The 22,585-nt window shown below is 37.1% G+C and overlaps 1 protein-coding gene across 1 annotated transcript; it reads right to left on the bottom strand.

The window, feature by feature from the left end:
• Positions 1–6,556: 6,556 nt before the first annotated feature.
• Positions 6,557–7,567, bottom strand: LOC104627801 (leukotriene B4 receptor 1-like). Its single transcript, XM_010296178.1, has one exon. It carries the CDS (start codon positions 7,565–7,567, stop codon positions 6,557–6,559), a length of 1,011 nt encoding a protein of 336 aa, XP_010294480.1.
• Between the last annotated feature and the right edge of the window lie 15,018 nt (positions 7,568–22,585).

Raw genomic sequence — 22,585 nt, 5'->3', positions numbered from 1 at the left:
CAAGAGGAAATGGCCTCAAGTTGTGCCAGGGGAGGTTTAGATTGGATATTAGGAAAAATTTCTTCACCGAGAGGGTGGTCAAGCATTGGAACAGGCTGCCCAGGGAGGTGGTGGAGTCACCATCTCTGGAATTGTTCAAAAAACGTGTGGATGTGGCGCTTCAGGACATGGTTTAGGGGACACGGTGGCGCTGGATTAATGGTTGGACTTGATGATCTTGAAGGTCCTTTCCAACCTTAGTGATTCTGTGTGATTCTGTGTAATGTAAAATGGCTGTTTTTTAGTGTAATATACTATGCAAGTCTTGGAGTAGAATGGATATTTAAGGGAAGACTTGGGTAGAACCCTTCAATTCACGAGCTCTTCTTCCTAGAAGTGCTTATGAGATATTCTTCAGTAAAATCAGTTTCTTTTGATTCTGATCTTTTTAAAAGTAGGATTAATCAATTAGTGTAATGCTATTCAATGTAATAAATGCAAGAGCATTAACCCAAGCCTTGTTCATAGACAGACTCTAAAAGCATTACATACAGAAACAAACTAGATCACCCTGAAATGAATAGGACTTAGATGCTTAATATATCGTTGTGTTTTTTTGTGAACTTTTCTGTCTCAGTGTCCTGACCCTGAAAATATGGTTCACAACTGAAACAATGAATAAAGTACCTCACTTGTTTCAGTGACTTAAAAGTATTATAATTTGGCCTAACTTTTTTAAATGGAAGAACCACATGGTGGCAGGAGAGAACAATGTTTAAAAAAATGTCCATGACTTCTAAGCTTCTGATACTACTCACCAAGTTCAATAGGGAATTATACAGTGAATGTTAATATTACAGTAACTGTTGAAGTTATGTAGTACAGTTAAGATGTGGAATCTGCAACATGTTTGGATTGTCTACGCTGCCACATCTTACCATAGCGTAAGGTGTCAATGACTAGAAGTGATCTTCACATAGCTATTTTCCTATTGTTCCTATTATTCCTTTCCTCACTTTTATGGTGACACTACCAGGTTAATGAAAGGCCATAAATGGTGCTTCAAATTTATAATTCTCTGAAAATGAAATACTTAGCCCTTCAATTTTTTATGTAATGTGCTACATCATGAACAGGTCTGCTATACAAAAACAAAAAGTCAGATTTTTCACTTTAAGATCTACTAAGAGCAATCCAAACTACTAATCTTCTGATTTAAGACCATCTGGACATACACTTCACTTTATGGACATCTATAATTACAATACGCTAATGCTTCTACATGTCTCAGTACAGTTAGCACTGTTTTCCAGTTAATAGCCAATGGAAATAGGGATGCACTTAGTTGTACACACTGCTAGTACTTACGCAACTGCAGCCAAAATTGGAGTGTAACCGATTACCTTTGCAATCAAGATGCAGTTCAGGTTGCTGATTTCTATTAAATTAAGAACAAGTGGATTTTGCAGTTGTAGCAGATGTATAATCTTCCTAACTTATGAGTTGTGACTGTTTAACCTGTACTGGAAGACTTTATAGCATTCTTTCCATTAATTACACCACTTAAATCACTGACTTCACACATTCCATACAAACAATTTTCCTCTAATCCAAAACTTTTTCAATTTAAATGAATCCAGTCTAAACGGAAGAACCACCAGCATGACTTTTAAAATAATTGATTTAAGGGGAAAGAAGACATGAAGGAATCAAATAGCATATGATTCTATTATCTCCATACCTATCAGTGCAAGAATTTTCTTAGAATTGTAAACAGTGTTGTAAAGTTTCTGAAATCCTAGTGGCCATTATCACAGCCCCGGTCACACCCAGCTCTTAATGCTAACAGGAGTGGCATAAGCTACTCACCCTCTCTGAGGACAGGATTCTGTCTCTCTAAACTGTGTTTTATTGGATTTTTTTCTTTAACAACCAGTGGAGATCTAACCGAGGAGTTTTCTAATAAAGAACTGTTTTATTGACTAACTGATCTGACAAGAAAGCATTTACAAAAACCCGAAACTGCCTTGCAAGAGAATAGTTCTCACTTCCCTCTCTGTTCTCTTTATATATTCAGCTTTCATAGCTGAACTTCTCGACTTCATTTGAAGGCCATATTCTTCTTAATAATCTTAACTGACTTAGTTCTCACTTGCTTTCCCAATCCAACCAAATATAAATTTTTCCTTACTCTTCCCTTTTCCCTATACATGCAGAAAAGGGAGTAATACAAGAGTTGTAGGATATAAAAGCAGAGGAAAAGTTCATCGTTAATATTTGCTAATTCTGCATTTTCTAAAATATTCATCATGGATCAGACTCTTGCTTGAATGTGGAAGAATTTGTATGCCTATGTAGTCTCCATGCCATCTGTTAGCTTCCAGGTTCTTTTACTCCTTTCACCCAAGTCCTGCATGCAAATCTTTCTTTTAGTCCTGTTAATAGTAATCCTAAGAGTTCATAACTGCAGTCTTAATAGTCTTTAAAATGTCTCAGCTTTTGCTCTACTTATTCCTAGACAATCTTCTGCTGGTTTTGTTAAAGTAAAAAAAAAAATTTCTTTAGTATAATGCAGTTGCCCTGTTTCTGCCTGAAAGTAAGGATCTCTGTGATTTCCCTTCTGTTATGTCTTAAGTTACAAGTTGCCTCTAAACATCCACAAAGCTCCACTGTTTTAATACAGACCTCTGTAAATGACTATTTTACCATGATGCTTACAGAAAACTTTGATGTCAGCAGGTAACAAAAGATGTAAGACTGATACTTCTGCTTTGTGTTCTTTTTTTTATCTTTCATTTATATTGGCTGTGTATGAACTAAAAATACTTCAGGCTTTCCCTCAGTCCTGTTAATACAGCATGAATTCACTTTATGCAGCATGATCCTACTATGGATGTAAATGTGATAAATTTCTGATGTATATCCACGGAATGTTCACAGCAAGTTTCAGGCTGGGTAAGACTTTAATGTTAGAAGATTATTAATTTTTACAAACATGAGAAATTCAAACCATCTGGTCACCTCCTAGTACTCAGTGTTCTAAGCAGTGTTGCATTGATTCCACATAATGTTCCCTGTACTTCAGTGTAATCTGAGGTGATTTGACTCAGGTGACTGAAGCAGCCCCCTCTCAGCTCAGCTGCCGCCTTTGCTGTGTCATGAGAAAAAGCTGGGACACTGAAACCACAGAGACAGACTTCATAAACAAGGATGGAAGAGTTAGGAAGTAAGAAAAATAAGAGGAACTTAAAGGTGATGAAACTTAATTTTTCTCAGAAGGGTCCAAGTGTCTCAAATTACTAGTAAGCCTGCTCTCACCTCCAAGTCACTGCTTTGAACTAGCTTGAACAACCAAGGAAAGTCTTTGCTTTCTATCAATCTTCCAATATAATCTATAAGATGGATATGTAATGTAGTCAACAAGAAGCATAAAGTATCACTATCATAAGATGCAGCATTTTGGACCAAATATATGCAAGGTCTTAGGTTTGGCTGGAATTCAGTACTTTAGAAGATGAGAATGTCCACTGGCCATTGGCTGAATGGGCCTACTGGAATCCCTTTAGCTTTGTGATTGAGCACATTAGCATCAATGAAGTGGTAAATCTTGCTACATTGGCATAGGCCTGATGCATACCTGTTAAAGGAAGAAGCAGCCAACCATGTCATCAGCTTATACTTCTACATTGACCCTTATGGACCCAGTTGTCAAAAATATTAAATTACTGTTTTTTTTAGCATCTTTTACCACTCCTCAAACAGCCTTCAAAAGAAATAGGGTTCTTAAAGATGACTGACTGCTGGAGGCGGCCATCTAAGGCCATTAATACGAATGTAAGAGGATGGTTCTAGCTCCTTGATGGACCGCATGTTTTACAAGTACTTCAGTACTGTGGTTGTGAGTTAAAAAGCAATGGAAAAAATGTGAGAACTGAATATTGAGGCAGAAAATTCATGATATCTACTGTCAAAGCACAGAAGTAGAATATAGCTAATGTGCTGCTTTTTGGTCTATTGACCATAAGAAACATTCTCATTGTTTAGTTAACTTAGTTTAGGTCTCTATGCTAAGTACTGTAATTTCAGTGGAAGTGCAGCAACCAGTAGTAAATTATTCTGAATCCTCAGAGTAACAGCTTTCAATTCAAAACTGCCTTAACTAATAATTTCATTATTTCCCAGAATGTATTTACTGATCTGTCAATGTTACTAGTTCCCTTTTTAAGACTCCTGGATACTGGGCAGGATGCAGCATGAGCAGCAAAGTTCACTTGCCTGTGAGTGACAAGGTAAAAAGAAAAGAAAAAAGGTCTGACTCACTATGCCTTACCCACAAATTTAAAAAACCAACCAAACAAAAACCAAGCACCACTGCAGTAGGCAGTATTGCACAGACTATGTATCTGGCCACCGATCCCTTTATAGTCTGTCCTGTGTTGGGCATAGCTGAGCACAACGCACTTAACATGCAGTCAAGGCTCCCAAAAGGCTTGAACAGCAAATGGCACAAAAAGAGACTGCTTCATTCATGGCATAGATATACAGACACAGAGATGGTTAGGGGTTTAACCCAACTCCTAATAAGAAGATTGATTATAACTAGGTATAGGGCACAGACTGATAAAAAAAGAGAATTCCGGTCAGGTAGCTTGTACTAAAGTTTGTCTGGGTCTTTTCCCAACCTGTAAGTTGTGAAATGCTTGGCTTGTTGTGGCCTAGAACTCTAGTTCAGTTGCAGTGCTCATGTGCTTATCTCCTCATCTGTTCTGTGGTGGTGTTGAATAGTGAGTGACTCCTATCTCAAGAACATATTGGGAAATACAGCTTCACTTTTTTATGCAGTAGATAACTAAAGTTGCTGCTCTTATTGTGAGATAATGCCACCTTGCTACACTGAATATACTAATAGCAATTAAAGAGCCTGTAGTGGGTTGAAAGAAGAGTGATCGGTAGATGGGTAAAGTTGAAGAGGTTTCATTTGCTGCTTACTCTTTGCTGCAGACAAGGTCTTCCTAAAGTTTTATTTACTTTAATTTCAGTGAAGGAGTCCTATTGATGGAAATCCCTCTGTGGTGTGGACTTTGTGCCTATTGAGGAGAAAAAATTACTTTTTCATAACAGGCAGGAATAATAAATACATATGCAAAGTTTAGAGAAATATTCTTCCATTAACAGGTAAGGATTTTACTTCGCTGTGTTTATTTCAGTTTACAAGCTAAAGTAATAAAACTCAAAATATCCTTGGTTGTCACATGATCAGATATTGAAAATTGAGTCCTAGTTAGTATTTGTAATTTCTTTGTAAAGGTGACTAACATAGCTATTTAGCAGCTGTCCAGAACCATGTACAGGAAGTTAAAATATATAATATGTATATTATCTTGATCTTATTACAAATCATTGACTTAAAAATAAACAAAAGTAAGCATAAAAAATATTAGGCACAATGGAAATAAGAAAAAACAACTTCAAAAGCAAACACTTGATGCCATGCAGTTTTTCCAAAGTGAGTTTGCACACATTCACAAAACTAAAATAAGGTCCCTGGAAGTGCTAAATTTATTGGTTTCTTATGGCAAAGTCCAGTCTATTCTACAAGAGAAGAAAAAATAATGCTTTTATTTGCAAGGTGAAGTTCTTATGGTATTAGACACTCTGCACTGCTAACATAATTTTCTTACACATAAAAAAGAGTATCAAGGATCTTTCCTTCCCTCCCACCACAGACTGATCCAATTCCTCTATAATTTAATAGACCTCTTGGATGCTTAGCTGAATCCAACCTTTTGAGGATACTCATAGTATGTACATTAATATATCAATAGTCTAATTGCCACTGAAGTATGCAATATATTTGACATCAAATATAGCATGAAGTCTGTAACTGTGTTTGCCGTACACAGAATTCTTGTGCTTCCTGTTTTTTTCTGAGGAGGCATGGCACACCACATTTTACTTGTTAAAACCTATTAACACAAGATAATTCAGTAAGCGAGCTTGACTGGATAAGCAACCCTGATTATTTTTAAGCTAAATAAAGCAGTGAATGAAAGTATTTCTGTATTTTCCATCTACCCAAAAGAGTTTTATGTGTCATTAATATACTTTCAAACCATTCTTACTGATATCAAGAATTTAAGCATGCTCTCTTAAAACTTTAGTTTATAAAAGGATTTTTGAGCACCTAACAATTTTTTCTGAAGGAAAACTTAGTTTTAAACTTTCAAAGCTTCTGCTTTCCACATACAGTCCTTTTCTGCACACAGACTTTCTTGAAATCACACATGTTTTTAATGAAAAGTAAAAATGCTGTATTCCTTACACTTTGAGCTTCTAGCCACCTTGCTGAGGTTCTCAGCACCAGTGAGATAATGCTAATTTAATGATGTGGACACTAACTGGGGAACTGAACTAGGTTGTCAGTGACAATTCTTTTATAACACAAAACAAACCCTAATAACTTCTACCTGTCTCTAGCTTTACCTGGACTGCTTAGTAAATGAAACAGAGTATAACGAGAAATGAGCACTGTAGGAATGTCACAGAATCACATTATTCACCAAGTCTATGTTCTGTGTTAGAGATTTTCTGTGGTTACTAAAGTATCTTCTTGTTTGGTTACAACCAAACTTTTTTTCTTGTCTTCCTCTGTTTGAGTCTGACTCATCTGTTCAAACAGATTTGATATCTTGGCAAATCTCAGGTGATTCTGAAATCTTCGTGCAGCAAAAGCATAAAGTAGAGGGTTAATACAGCTACTGATGAATACAAGTGCTCCAGAGACGTACACTCCTCCGCCTACAATTTCATCCAGTGCCAAAGACATTTCCTTGTTAGAGACTTCCATCTGAACTGAAATAATATCTAGTATGTTAAAAAGATGATGAGGGAACCAGCATAAAATGAATGCCACCACAATGCTGGCAATGAGCCGTTCCGATCGCCGCTTAGATTGGTAAGTCATTCTGCTTATTCTTCTTGCAACACACATGTAAGAAGTGCAAATGATTAAAAAAGGGATTACAAAACCTGCAAGAGTCTCCAGCAAAAGGTACGACACTTTCTGTCTATTAGAAGAGTAGTTGCGACATGTGCATAGTAGTCTGCCATTCGTTTCTTCTGTCTCTTGAAATGGGATGACAGAAACACCAAAAGTAATAGACAGGAACCAAATGAGGAACATGATTAAAGAAATTTTCTCTTTTGTTTTGTATCTTTGAATTGTGAAGGGGTAAAACACAGCCATTAATCGCTCCAAGCTCAGTGCTGTAATTAGAAATATACTAGCATACATGCTGCAGTAAATAATGAAAACCAGCATTTTGCAGAAGATTACTCCAAAAACCCATGAGTCAGCAAATGAGTAAATCCAAATTGGTAAAGTAATCAGGACAAGGACATCAGCAATGGCCAGGTTCAAGATCAGCAGGACTGAAGGAGATACTTGCTTCATTTTTGTACAAACAGTCCAGATGATGATGCAATTTCCAGGGGTCCCAATAATAAATGACAAACTCAGTATTATGCAGACTACTGACCTCACAATATTCCATGTTGAGTGGATACTGCTTTCCTCAGCTTGACTCATTGTGGAAATTCTTCAGATCTTCTCAGTTGCCAATATCCTTGGTGCTTTGCACTTGGCTTTTATTCTGAAGGTGAGCTATTCATGAGCTATTTGAGAGAAAGTCCTCTAACTGATATTCTGTAGACTAATATGGCATATGAGCTCACATCCTAATGCTCACTCTTACAAACATCTGACCACATATGGCAGTTCCTGTTGTTTAGGAAGACAGGGTGCGTTTTTGCATACAAAGCAAAAATAAAAATGCAGTGTAGTAATTTCGCTTTTAGTTGTTTGCAACAACTTTGCTTTTAAGTTATACATCCATCATACTTGAGCAGATTTTAAAGCATGTCAGTGGCCTTTCAATAACATCTCTATTTAAAGAAGCTTGCTACTCTGTTAAAGTTATTGATCTAATCAACAGCCATGAGGAGAAAGAAACCCTCTTCATGCTATTCCACTCTTGTTTGTATGAATAACTCAACATTTTCTTTCATAAAAGTCAAAAAAAGAGGGGTGGCAGATAAATGACAAATGTGCATTATATGTTGACATGAAATTCCATTCCAAAGCATAAAAAATTGTGCTTACTGCCTTCATGTCATGTTATCTTTTTTAATTCAGCACAAAACAGTCGATCGTGCTTTAGAAACATGCTGACATAAAGGAAATCAACATTTGTCCCATAGTGAGACTGTACTAGCAAAAAAAAAAAGTAAAATAAAGTGGGTGGGAGTTGTATTTCTAATGCTCTGGGAAATTGCAGTCCTTTAGCCAAACAATAACCGTCAGAATAGTCTGGATATAAGGTTATAGGAGGAAATGCTCCGTGTAGGAGAGAAAATACATTATTACATTGTCCTCCTGCTGCGTCAGCCATGGGCTATGACTTTGTCTCCTAGAAAACTTGGTAGTCAGTGCAGTATTCAAATCCTGTGTGAATCCTAAGTTCTTCAGTGTCTGGTCAAAGAATACAAAAATATTTTGTTATCCTGATGTCAAAACGTCTTATTCTGAAATTAAAGGAGGAACTAAAACTGCAGCATCAACAGAAATGTTCAAGAGTCACAGAAGTGAAACTGGAAGGGTATTTTCCATTAAAAAGACGCACAGAAAAAAGGAGTTGTGCACGCTTGCTCTCTCAAATTTAAGAATGTGCTACAGATTATTTCCCTAAGTGTTGAAGTAGAATTTTACAAACCTGGCAGATGTAGTGCATAATATTAAGTTCAAAAGTTTCTTTCACCATGGAGAAAGGATTGCAACACCACCACCTCCAGATCAGCTTAAGCTGTTTTTGATCTCCTAAGAGTATAATGAGTTCAAAAGCAAATCCAGAATAATTCCACTGAAGTAAAGTATTACATCTTCAAAATACTATTTCTGTAATAAAGATTTTAATTTGGATTTAAACTGATACATCATTCCAGTTCCTTTTATTTTTAACTAAATTTCATACAGATTGGGTCGGGGAAAAACCCAAACCAGTTGTTTGTATTCTAAAGGGAATTTCTGAAAACCACTTGAATGAACTAATGAAAGGAAGTGCTGGGCAATGTCTCTTCTTCTAATGAAATCACCTTTATAGACATCATTATTTCTCCAGAAGTAACTATGGAAGGGCTCTTGATTAATTTATTGCCAGTGGCATATCTACATTGAACTAAGTTGCAGATTTTTATTGTCAAGGAGAGATGCCCAGTATCCAATGCTACAGGGACAGGCAGGTTCTTTTAGCTAAAATCTGAATCTAGATTATGATTATTGTACCACATGCTGATAATTAAGAATTTGATGTGATCGGCAGAGGACCCAGGTGACTAAGAGCCTAGGTAACTAAAGCGTAAGTAGTAAGAAAGCTATTCTGATTACTAGAAATTCTGCTTAACTGAAAGCTACGATAATTGCTAAAAATTCTGTGTAACAATAAGGTACGCTAACTGCTAGAAATTGTAGATAACAATAAGCTATGCTGATAATTAAAATCTTTATGTCATAATAAAGTTGTAATTGTAACTACAACCCTGTGGCCAGTCCTCATTCTACCAAGGACCCCTAAAAGAACCTCTATGTTCCTGTAGCATTGAGTGACACCTCTAAGATTTTCCTTTTTAAAACTTCACTTTTGGTGGCAAAGAACAGTTGTCTGTACAGCTATTGGTATCACTATTAGTATAGTTCTAATCCAGTGGTGGATGGATCTGGTTGAACTTTTGAAGCATCTGTCCTTACAGTTTCCAGAAACATGTTTCTTCAGTTGAAGTTTGCTTGCCAGATGGCCTCTGCCTCTAGCTGTATCTTTCATTTAAACAAGATGACAAATGAATCTCAGAATTGCAGCAACAGCCTGGCATTTCTGTTTCAAAAAAGATCCCAGACAGGTGTTGAAATGCTAAGACTTCCTTGAGTAAGACTCTGAAGACAGGCTATTAGACTTAATATCACAGATTTTAGACTTAACATTAGCTAGGGAGCATGTTTCTGAAGAGCTCTATGTAACTGTTGGATCACTATGAAAACTTCAGACTGTTTGTAAGCTGTCTTTTCTAAAAGCGTCTGGCTGTTATTTGTCAAATTTACAGTAGTAGTACACAAACTATGGGAAATTTAACAAATATTTCCATTTAACAAGGGGAGCAGTGTAGTACGTTCAATAACATGCTGAACAACTCAGTATTTTACTCATTCTAGTGAGCAAATATGGGTGGGGCTTTTAATGTATGAACATGCAGTTGGACTTCTGGCCACATAAGCTCTAGTCTAATTCTACTAACAGCAGTGAAATTAGGCTGCATTTCTGTGTCAAAAAAAAAAAAAAGGAAAGGTCTAAATTTGTGAAGCTTTTTGTGTGTATGCATATTATATGTAGTGCAACAATTCAGCCATTAATACGGGAAACTTTCTGTGAAGTATGTTACCTTTGGATAGGCAAATCAATTCTGAAAACTTTCCAAGCTCAAGAAGTCTATGCTATTGCTAAGAAACACTCTGATATAGAATTTGCTTTCGCTTAAATATTAGGAGAGTCTCATTCATCCTTCAAATTTTCTGTTTTTCTTTGCATGCATGAGCTTCCCTCTGGTGGATGGTCTGTAATTTACACTACCACTGAGCATTTTCAGAGCGCTGTTTTGACCACTAAATGTAAATTATAATTGATATTTCCAGCTTTTGCATATTTATTCTGAGAATCAGAATAAATCTTTCACTTCAAGATGCTGAGAGTCTTTGGGCTAACAGCCCCTGCTCAAAGTGCATCCACCCCTCCTTGGTAGTAAGAGCATGCCTCTAACAATTTACGGAGTAGCTGATGTGTGGAAATTGCATATCGCGTAACTCGTATGAACAGCTGTACCAAAAGACTTTTTAAATCCTTTCTAATTTTTGTCTTCAGAAGGATCCCCTGGATGTTTGCCGAGTAAGTGATCGTAGAATAATGACCATCAAGTATCACATATCTGGTGAGATGCTGGAAACTGATGTTAGTAACCTTGTTTGCCTGCTAATGCTTGAAGGGAGGAAGTTACTAGTCTAAACCCCTTAGATTTTCAACCACTGGAAGAAGATAGTGTTTGCAGGATTGGTGTAGCTGTCTTACAACAAACTCAATTCAACAGTGCTATTAAAGACAGTGTGAAAGTGGCACACTTTGCCTTAATCAGACAATCACAGGCTAGTTCATAGCTGATATAAACGTTGCTTTCTTGGTTACAGAAGGGTCTCCTATATAAATGGGATGTCATGGTGGTGCACAGCAGCTAATAACGTCTCTGCTCTGCAACTACTGCAAAGGAAAGTGTGGTGTAGGAGAAGACATGTAGCAGACATTCCTAAGCTCTTCCAAACATTGTTTGTGACCGCAGCCCATGAGGTAGCAAATAAAAATGAGATCACCCTCAGTGCTGTTTTATCATCAGAGAAAATTAGTTAGTGAAGAGCTACCCTGGGATCAGTTCCAGAACGTAATAAAAGATGTGTACCTTGCATGATAAATAGAATGTTTGAAATATTCTATGCCGTGTGCATTGTTGTTAATCAGTCTTCTAATAATATCACAAAATTATCTCCTTTACCCAGCTCAGTAGCAAATAATGATAGTTTTATATGACTGGCCTGAGAAAAGATTTCGTGTTTGTTACATTCAGGGAAAACTGCTTTGGAACTTCCAATAGGAGGACTGCTTACAAGGCAGCTGTTGTAGGTGTATCAACACATGCTTACCTATTGGTACCTTTCTTACACTAACAGAATAATCACAGACAATCAGAACATGTTTCCAGCAGTTGTGAAACTGTTCAAGTACATGCTGATATATTTCCCTTGTCAGACATACCAGGTTCATGAAAGTAGAGGTGCTAATTAAGATAGTGGAGAACTGTATTTATAGTTGTGACTGTAAGCAAGAATATGAATAATGATTGTGCAGCAATTATGGAAAAACTTAAAAATATCTTTTCTCAACATTATTAATGTATAAAGTTTTAACTTCCTGTTATTCATAGTACAAGCTTTCAAATAGTAAATGTATAGATTTGTTGCAATCTAAGGTGAGACTTTGGCCTGTTCTAAATCGGCTATCACTAAGCTGCTATTTGTACGTACACAAACTGTTGCTAGCCAAAATCCTTACCTACACAAGCATATCTGGCACCACAATTGCTACTGGGTAAATCAAATACATTGTTTACATACTCTTCCTTTTCAGTAATAAATTACTGATGACAAATACTGCCTGGATGATTTGCTGCCAAACATTACTTGATTCTCCTTTGTTGTTTAGCTAAACCTACTGCCATTCCTACCTTGTTTACTGAGATTGCATATAAATATTTTATTACTATAGGATCGACATCTTTTTTTGTTATTCGGTAGCATAATGAAACAAGGTCTTCAGCAGTGCATCTGTTAGTGAATGACCTGTGATTAAAAAAACAAACCCATACTTTGCTGTGCATGTGTTGCAGCAACAGGTGGTAGCTGTTGTTTTGCATGTAAACCAGGCATACACCATTTCCTATGGCATACTCATGTAAAAAGATCTGTTCATGTAGTTATCTATTTTCAACACAGGGAGGCACTGGGGAACTATTTATTGCGTTTTTGGCTGGACTGCAGACCATGGAAGTGTAACCTTCTCTGCACATGCTGCACGGCATTCAAGGCTGAGACCCACAGAACTGATTTGTTTTGCATAAGAAGGTTATGATTGTGACTTAAATGTTAATATTGTTTCTAATTTACTGATAACTTCACAGACAAAAATCATAATGTCTTATCTGTCTTGCAGATGATGATATTTTCCAAATACTCGTATTTCTAGCTCTCTTAGTTCTGTTTTGATATATGTCCATTTCCAATGCTACATTCTGCTGTAACTAATACAATAAGGGCAGCTTCCTCTGCAACAAAAATAACTGGGAATCTGATTTAATTTTCTATGCCTTTGAAGTAACAAAGTTTGGAAAACTTGGCAATGATATTAACAATTGTTCCTTCAGTGTAGTCTCCATTAGCATGTTTGTTCTTGCGGTCTCTTTGAAAAGCAGCTCAAATTGCAATCTCTCATTTTGTGAAACAATCCTGCTCAGCAGATTTGAGCACTTCTGAGTCTTATTTAATTCCTTTAATTCATAAGCATTGAGACACTAGCTTGGGCCCTAATGTGACATGAAGTCTTGGTTTTGTGGCCTTACATCAGGAGACTGATTAACTGTGCTGAAAGTAGAAAGATTGTACTGATTTTAAGAGGAATACAAGGATTTTCTCCTGCTCTGTAGCAGCCACCATAGGTGTGTTGGCTAGAGAAACTTGTGGAGGAACACATAGCATACCTGGTATGCAGTTCTGCACAGCTTGAGAAGCTAGCACGTTGTGAAGCTAGCTAGCTAGCTGATCTTCAGAATGATCTTGTCAAAGCATTCTTAACCTGAAATAGAAATTAGTCAGGATTGAATTTGAGATGCCACACACAGCTGCAGTAACAGCTATTTACTAAGCACACGCATAATATATTGTATGGAAAAAGTGTAAGATACGCAATCTTCAGGCACAGGTAATTTCCTACCATTCTGTAACATGATCTATTGCTTCTGTAGAATTTTTATTTAATATTAGAAATGGCTGTGAATAATGATAACTTCTCCATTAAACGAAGCAAGTGTTTTCACTGGCAGAAAGTGCTAGCACCTTTTTCTTAGTTAAAAATCTAATTATTTATGGATTTTAATAGAATGTAAGGCTAATAGACTCTAAAGTCATCCGGTCTCATATTATTCTTACATGTGACTCTTGAGCATAATAACAGGATCTGGGTTTAGGCTTTCTTATTTTTTATGTTCTAGTGTTGAGTCAAACCAAAAAGTCCTTTTAGCCCAGTATCTTGTCTCTGGCAGACAAAAGCAGGTGTCTAGGGAAGAATATAAGAACAAGACACATGTGACTATATTTGTCCCACATATTCTCTGGCATTTAGCCAAGTAGAGCTGAGGAGTTTCCTGAGCCAGGTATGGTTTCTGGGTGTTTAATAAAGCCTTGTGGACATTTATGCTTTAGGCTTCGTAAGTCTGTCCTTGAACTCATGTAAACTTTTAGCACTGCAGCTTTGATACATGCTGTGTAAAGAACCATCTCCTTTTGTTTGTTTGCTGATGTCCTAATAGCTTCACCTGGCTCCGCACAGTTCATATGTTGGAAGAAACAGTGAATAGTTGATCCCTGTTCATCCTTTTCATGGTCCTTATTTGATTAAACCCTACATCTGTCCATCATTTCTTATTTCCAGACTGAAGAGTTCTTGCATACATGATCAATCCCTATATAGAAACCATTCCACACTTTTCATCATCCCTGTTGCCTCCTCTCTTCATTCCGTTCTTTTATATTGTCTTTGAGACAGAGGAACAGACTAGTTCTGAAGTGCAAGAGTTCAGTTAAGCTGCTGCAGAGGGACAATGAAAGAAACCGAGTTACACGAAGGTCTAAGATCCATCATCTCAAGTCTGTTTGTTTCACCCTGCTACAGTGTCAAAAGGAGGATAGCTTGGCTGGTGATACTTGAACTGCTGTCAAAAATGTCTCTATTTTTTGAAAATTGGGGACTAGTTTAGTTTACATTCAAACCATAAAAATAATTAGCTTTTTTCCCCCCTCAATGCCAGTTCTGTGTTCTAGCATTTACAAGACTGTTCCAAAGGTCACTGTGTCATTCTTCCTTCATTTACTCCAGATGCTCCACAATCATAGAAATCCTCATGTGATGCAATTACCTTATAATCCTTAAACCATAGGTTGTCCTCTGTCTGGTAGAGCTTTGTATCTCTGTTTGCTGTGTGTCCTATTCTGTGCTTAAATCATTGAAAGTAAAGTATCATTTAAATATGCCATTATTTAGTACTGAAAGGCAGTTTTAATTGCATATGTTATTTTTTTCTTGGTAGCTTTATGTCTTGTTATGCCTATCTGTGTGGGAAGAATTTAGTCCTCGATGGCATCTCTCAAACAGTCTCTCTTGTTCCCTACACAGCAAATGTGTGACTACTTTTTTCATGATTGCTGTTTTCCTGTTTTCTGAGTTGCTATGTGTTAACCAAGCTGTGTGGTATCTGACCACAATATTACTGAAACTATTGCTATAGCTCTGCTGCCTCGTTTCCCCTCTGTATTAGCTGGACGTACTTCATGTTGGCATAGCAAAATGTTTGCTATGTGCAATATATCCTGATAAGAGAGTGCTGTTTTTTGGCACACTTTGAGGTCTGTTTCTGAGTGAAAAATAGACTACATAGTAGGGAAAACATGGCTAGCCATTGCTGCTGAGTATCAGCTGATCACATTACTAGGGATTCCCCTCCCACTCCCATGAGAAATCACACATCCAGTCACAAGCTTTGTCCAAGTTCTAGTTCTCTTGATTCAGGTTTTGAACAACGTTAGGCTGAATTTATAGTTTAGGAGGTTTGCTAGGTCATTGTTTATCATCATGTAATACTATCTTGTATACAAGGTTATACAGATACCAAGACAACAACTCTAAAGACAAAAACTCTTAAAAACAACAACTCTAAAGCATATAAAATCAGAATTTAAACTGACATTTAAACGGAACTCTGAAAATTGCTAGCCTTTCTATGTTATCTGAGAACAGTCATCTTCTGTAAGCACAACAGAAAAAACTAAGTACTGTGTACCAGTTTGCCTAAATGAGGAAATATTCAAGAGAGTAAGATAGAAGCTTTGAGAGAATTGTTTTCTCCAGCTAATCAAGGCATCTTTGCAGCCCACAAACACAGCAAAACTTTTTTTTCACAAGTTATGCTAGGATGAGGTCCAAGTAGAAGAGTTGAAATTGCCTCATAATGGTATATCCTTCAACAGGAAATCATGAGACTAATTTATCTGCCACATGAAAACTCATATATTTCTTGATTTCAGCAGAAAATTTGTTTTTATGTCATGTGATAGGAGTACCCATTTTCTACCACTTTGGCTTGTAATCTGAGCAGCTTCACTTCCAGCTGCCAAATACTGATAGCCAAATTACTTTCACTGTACCATTAAGAAACTCTTAAGAGTGTTATTCTAGTAACATACTGGCAATGTAGCAATATTTAAAGCATCTCAAGCTGTTTATAACATACTCATTAAAAAAAGTTGTTCCACTAAATCCATTTTCTCAAAGTACTATGTCCAGACAGTCTTTGGCAAGCTTCCCACATGTCCACAAATGTCTCTCAAATACCATTTTGCAGTTTAAAACATGACAGGTTAGTTCACTGTCCCCAGTTCAAAATGCCCTTCACTCAGTGTGAATCCCAGAAATGGGTTAAATGAAATGGTGGAGTTTTATTAGAATTGTCATTTTATATTATCCTTGTATTATTTGCCCAATAGAACCATCAGAATAAATGTCCTGTTTTGATCCTAGCTATGATTTGAACAAAAGGATTAGAACAATGACCTTCAAAAGTCCCTTCCAACCTTAATTTTCCTATGATTATACTTTTGCACTAACATGTTTGACACAGCCTGACACAATGCTATCCACAACGCTGCTGATTAAACCTTTTTCCCATGATTAACCATTCTCAACTGCCTGTGTCCCTCAGCGTAGAAGGGAACTATGTCCTTACAGGAATCATCAAGCAATGCTTTTTAACTTAACATGTCCAAGGGATGGGATAGTGTCTGTGCACAATTTAGATGCTTTTGTAGGCTATCTATCTCTTTCTTCAGAAAGTGATATCAGCCAAACAGAAGATCAGACATTTATTTTTACATGCAGACAGCCAAAAAATCAGATCTGAACAATTAATTTTGTTCATCTTGTTAATTTTGTTTGTTTTTTAATGTTAATTAAGAAACTTTGGTAAAATTTGTGTCTTTATTATTTGTTTTTTGACTGTAGGCAGTTTTCCTACTTGCATCCAGCTTTTAATGTGATAATCTGGATTTAAAGGATAGAAAATAAGTGGGTGGTCTATGTACATTACATGTCCACATCTAAGATGACTGTTTGCTTTATAGATGCATCTTTTACTTGGATTGTAAACACATTTCAGGTCCAAAGAGCCACAATTATAAAATGAAGGAAAAAAAAAAATCTTTACATATCCCTTAAAGTCAGTTAAACTCTCATCAGTTCCTTTTTTAATGCACCTACTAAAGAGGAACTCTGTGTAAGGTTACTTCTTATAGGCTAAAATGAAGGAAAAAAAAAAATCTTTACATATCCCTTAAAGTCAGTTAAACTCTCATCAGTTCCTTTTTTTAATGCACCTAGTAAAGAGGAACTCTGTGTAAGGTTACTTTTTATAGGCTGAAGTCTCTCAACAAATATGATCAGTCAGATGTTTTTCCATCCTTCAGTGTTTGAACAATTTAGCACTGAAAATGAGTGAGTGAAACCTTAATGAGACTAGATAAAAACCAACATTCCCCTCAATAAATTACTAAATGACTGACATCAGTTTCAGTTCTTCTGGATACACTTGTGTTTCCAGAAATGGATTCACTTTTGTCAGTAATCAGTTGAATCTAGTAGCAGTGTTGTGTCTTTTCAAAAGTAACTTTGAGCTAGCAAACTTCCTAAGCCCTGTATTTCTCAGCAACTTCCCTGACACCCTGCCCAACTGGGATACCAAACACTGGGTGAAATCGCTTATTAAACAGAGGAAGAGTGGTCTCCTTGCCTTTTCTTTATATGTGGGCTAGAATCCTGAAATGCTGCTGTTTGACTCATACCACATGACAAACGAGGTTTCTTTTTCTTTCTTTGACAAATGTGCCACTGTGCCCTAGCCACTCTTACAGTCTTGTAAGAAGTGTTAGCCTTACAATAACAGCATGCTGAATTCTGCTTTTTCTCCAAATCTTCTCTTCACCTGAAAAGTGTCTTGCCTGCAGATCAAAACCACCTTGTTAGCTTTTCACCTCACAGGGCGCAAACAGTTTTGCTGCACAGCAAAAAATGTCAGTTTCTCCTACTCATGCAATGTGCTGGGAAGTCGTCGTAATTTATGGGAACTTGTGCAAGACATAAGCCGTCCCTGAGGGTTCAAGACCTACTCAGTTTTCATCACAACATAGGTTATCTTTTCAACTCTTTTCCTTGCATATTCATCCTACATATGATAGACATGGGGATACAAAATTGTATCTCCCCTTTCCACCTTCCTGTGCCTTTTTTTTTTTGTAATTCTGTATTTTGCCTCGCTTCAATTTCAAAATTCTTCAGTGGTCCAACCCAAAACATCAACTCTGAGTAAATCTTGAGTAAAACTCCCAGTACCTTAAGTCCTAGCATTCTTGCTAAGAATTTCTCACTCCCAGATTCTACTCACAATTATTCACAATTCTATTCACAATCTATTCCCAGATTACCTCACAATTTTCTATGAAGCTCTATTACGTGGATGGTTTACAAGGACAAATTGATTTGCTCTAGCAAAATGTGAGCCAAAAGAGTAATATGATCTCTATTACAAGGATTAAAGGTTTGAAGATAGGAGAGATGACAGTGGCAGGATCTACTAATTGTGGATATCCTACCTTGGCAAATGGTGAGGCTCTGATGTTCTAGGTTGACATAAACCTGCATTTCTGTACTTGCACTATCCAATTGGCCTCTTCCCTCCTTTCTGGCCCTGTTCTGGACTGCAACCAAATTTAGCCTGAAAGACACTGAGGAACCTATTTCAGGTCTTTTTTCCTGTCCTGAAGGTAGTGAGTGGCAGCACGGGGAACAATATGGAAGTGAATGCAAAGTGCTGAGGAAGCAGGGAGAAGGGAAAGGAAGGGAAAGTATCTTTGCAGCCCTAGTTCAAATGCATGCCAGATTGTGTTTTGGGACTATGTTACTGCACTTACATACAAGTACAGCCTGAGTTTAACAAGTGTTGTTTAACAAACACTAAAAAGTCTGATAGCCTGTCCAGCAGCAGATTTTAAAAAAACACAAACATCTTTGCTAAAGGTAAGAAACCAACACCCTCTTCAGGCAGTCCAGAAGCAGAACCCTCCTTTGGCTAATGTAACAAAACTGGGCTATAAATTGAACTGAATGTCTGGCATGTTTATGGAATCTTCTGTATTTAAAGTTTTACTCTGAAGAAGTATTATTACATAAGCCAGTGTTGCTATTTAAAAAAAAAAAAGTCTCTTTCAAACGCATACTCAGCTCTTAAGATAAATACATGTTTATGACTGTCCCCCTTTCAGGTCAGCGGCAACATGTAAGTATTATTACAGGTCAGTCACAACTGTACTAAAAACAAAATACATTGCACAGGTATGACTGACTTCAGCTGGGCATCAAACCATTCTCGAGAAGGAATAGATTAAACTTGCTTTTTGCCTCCCGATTTGAGTTTTAAGGGCTGATATTTGTTCTAAAAAAACTCCAATTATCTTGATCTGTAGACAGTGAAGAAAGATCATATTGGTGTTGTATAATTTTATTTTAATGCTGCTTTTTCAAAATGAAATCATATTTTAGCAATGGCCAGGATTTCTACTGATGTAGGAAAACTCAGAAGTGTAAATCTGTTGTGTCAAGGAGCACTGGAAATCTTTGTGGTACAGATAGAAGAATTATTGGGGAGGGGGGGTGGAAATCCCAGATTCTTTAAACAATCTGTATTCTCTAATGAAGCTTGAAACCGAACAAGTGAGCTGTTCTGCATGTGAACTTTATGGAATCTGACTACTTGTGGCAAACTAAACCAAAACATATCATTCCAGTCTTCCTAAGTTCCTTATACCTCTGTATATGTTAGTTTTTATCAATGCATAGGCTTATGGAGGTTTCTGGGTAGGCCTGACTTCTTCTCACTAGCTGATTCCTTCCTGGCCTTGGGCACGAGTTCAAAATTGTGCATATGAACATAACTTATTTAAAGGTGAATAATTGGGCTGATCTGTGATGTTTGGGGGCTGGAAGGAAAGAAATATCACAGATCTGTATTATAATATTTTCCAAAGACAGAGAATTTCTGGGAATTCAAGAAGAGATGTCACACTGATGTTTGCAGGAAAAAATGAACGGGCAGCAGTGTCTATACACTCAGTAACAAGGAGGATGATTAAAACAAATCACTGCAAATTTATGCAAGTATTATTTTTTGTATACCTGATAATAAGCATCTTATTAAATCTTTTACCTTCCTTCTTGTCTAAGAGGCTTCTGCAAGTGTCCATATTTCTCTCTTCTCATTTTCAGTAAGGTTGAATTCTGGGTCTCAGGGATGATTTCAATTGATGCCAAATTCAAACGCAAAATTAGGATGGCTGGTAAAATCTTGTGAGGTGGTACCTTTAATTGTGTTAACATATTCTGAACTTGGTAAATTCCTGAATGAAAGACATTAACAATGGGGAAAGGGCTGACATGGGGTTCTGCCTACAGTGTGGATCTGTGACAACACTTTGGTTGTCTTCACATATTTCTTTGAAACTTGCTGTTTTTCTACTAGCGTGTCTAGCTCAGCACAATCATGTTTGGGAGTATTTGAGCCAATACAAACACTACTGAAATGGCAAGGATCAGAAGCAAACAGAGTATTCTGTTCAATCAAATAAAAGATGGTTAAGCAAATACTAGATTTCTGGAAAGGGTTGTTTCTTTTAAATAGCTAGTGATCAAACTCATATCGAATTCACAGTTTTTGTCAAGTTGCCAGTGCAAGCCCTCAAGGAGTCTTAAACAAAGATAATGCTACCGATACTGTAGTTTCTGGTGTTTAATATAGTTTATTTTTGGTGGGGTTTTTTTGAAAGGAGTAAAGAGTATTTTCTTAGAAGACTGATTATGCACGTTAAAAAAATTCTCTGCAGTGGTAACAAACTGACCTCTGGAGTATGGGTAATTATTTTTTTTTTCACCTCATATGTAAGTGAAAAAGGTGCAGTACTGCTTTTATCAGTAGTTTCAACTGTAACTACTTCCTTTTTCATTTCTAGCCAACTATGGATACTAAACATGTGAAGGAAGCAGTATATAGCATGTGGGTTATAATAATAAGCTTACTGGCATGTTACTGGCAGTTCAGACTTGCAGTTGGTTCTGTCATTTCTTGAATTTGCCTTGGATGATGACTACTAGAATTCTGTTGTGTGGCTACACATGGTCATGTTCCTGAACTGCTGTTAATGTACAAATGCTCTGCTGTCAAGTCCTTCTTTGTGGAGAAAGCTGAATTGCCCTTCTAACAAAACAGCACTTGGAAATAGTTACACTGACTGGATTAATAGCAGGGTATCATCAACTGCAAAGCAATGCTAAGCGACTCTTCAGAGTGTCATGGTTCCTGGTGTTTGTTGGTGCAAGTGACAATAGGACCAGGCTCTCAATATGAAAACAGAAATTTGCTGTGCATATTTAAACAACCTTACAAAGGCCAAGATTTTAATTTGTTTTTGAATGTGAATGGTCCCAATCTCCCAAAAAGAGACAACAAAAGAAACAACTAACATACAGTACTTGATTCACCAGCTGAAAGACCGTTATCTAAAGAGCCTGGGCTTGCAGAGCTGGAGGAATGGCAATTATGTGCTTAGCAGGCTTTCCCTGAAGAAGATTAAGATGGAAAGGTTTTTAGTGAAGTGTGAAGATACTCCCAGCTGCCAGAACAGCACAGAGATTTGTCAAAGAAATATTAAGATGGGTTTGAATTGAGTATGGAAACGTCTGTGTGTGATATCATGAGTAGAATCAATAAGGCAAGGGTTACAAAAATGACATGTATGTGATAATCAAGGACATAACTAAGAGCAATCAAACTGGTAAACGCTGACAAATGCAGTGTTTCCATCAAGACCAAGAGGCCGGTACTCTGAGAGGCCTACAGCAGAAATGCCTTATGAGCAGAAGACCTGCCTTCTGGTGATGGGAAAATGGCAACAAGTTTACAGTAAGTCATATGGGCCATTCCTCTTTCTGCTAGCTCAGCAGGAAGACAGACAGATGCTTCAAAGGGAGGAAACAAAGACAACAGGCAGTGAGCTTGCCCAAAATTTAGAGGATGAAAGAAAAGAGTGAGACAAAAAATCACATAATAACAACTCATTCCTAAAAGGCATAGAAAATCTGTCCAAAAACTGCTTTGATGCTGCCCAAGGGAACCCAAGAGATGTGGTGAGGACTTGACAGTTGGCATCCCTTGAACCTTGTGTCATAGCACAAGTGATCCTGGCCTGACTATTTCGATATGATCATTTTGAGGCTTTTGAGTACAGGGGCATGAGAGAATGACTGAGAGTGACTGAAATCAGTTTTCTCTAAATACTGTTTTACCTTTCCATAAGGTCTTTCGCTGCATTTTGTAACATTTAATTCCTACACCAGGATCAATGTTGCAATCAGTTTTACAGTCAAGTCATACTTGCACACCCTGTAGTTTGTTTTAGTAGGAGGTCATTTCAAGTCAACACTTGCATGGTGAGTAAGCACCTGTCTTTGGGACAGGCTTTTGGGTTTGTGGGATGTTGACACCTTCCCACTCATTGTAAATATACCAGGTGTGGCAGCTGCCTTGAAAAAGG

This window comes from Phaethon lepturus, unplaced genomic scaffold, assembly GCF_000687285.1.
Source record: "Phaethon lepturus isolate BGI_N335 unplaced genomic scaffold, ASM68728v1 scaffold5481, whole genome shotgun sequence".
In the NCBI taxonomy this organism is placed as follows: domain Eukaryota; kingdom Metazoa; phylum Chordata; class Aves; order Phaethontiformes; family Phaethontidae; genus Phaethon; species Phaethon lepturus.
This window is presented reverse-complemented; position numbering and strand designations above follow the sequence as displayed.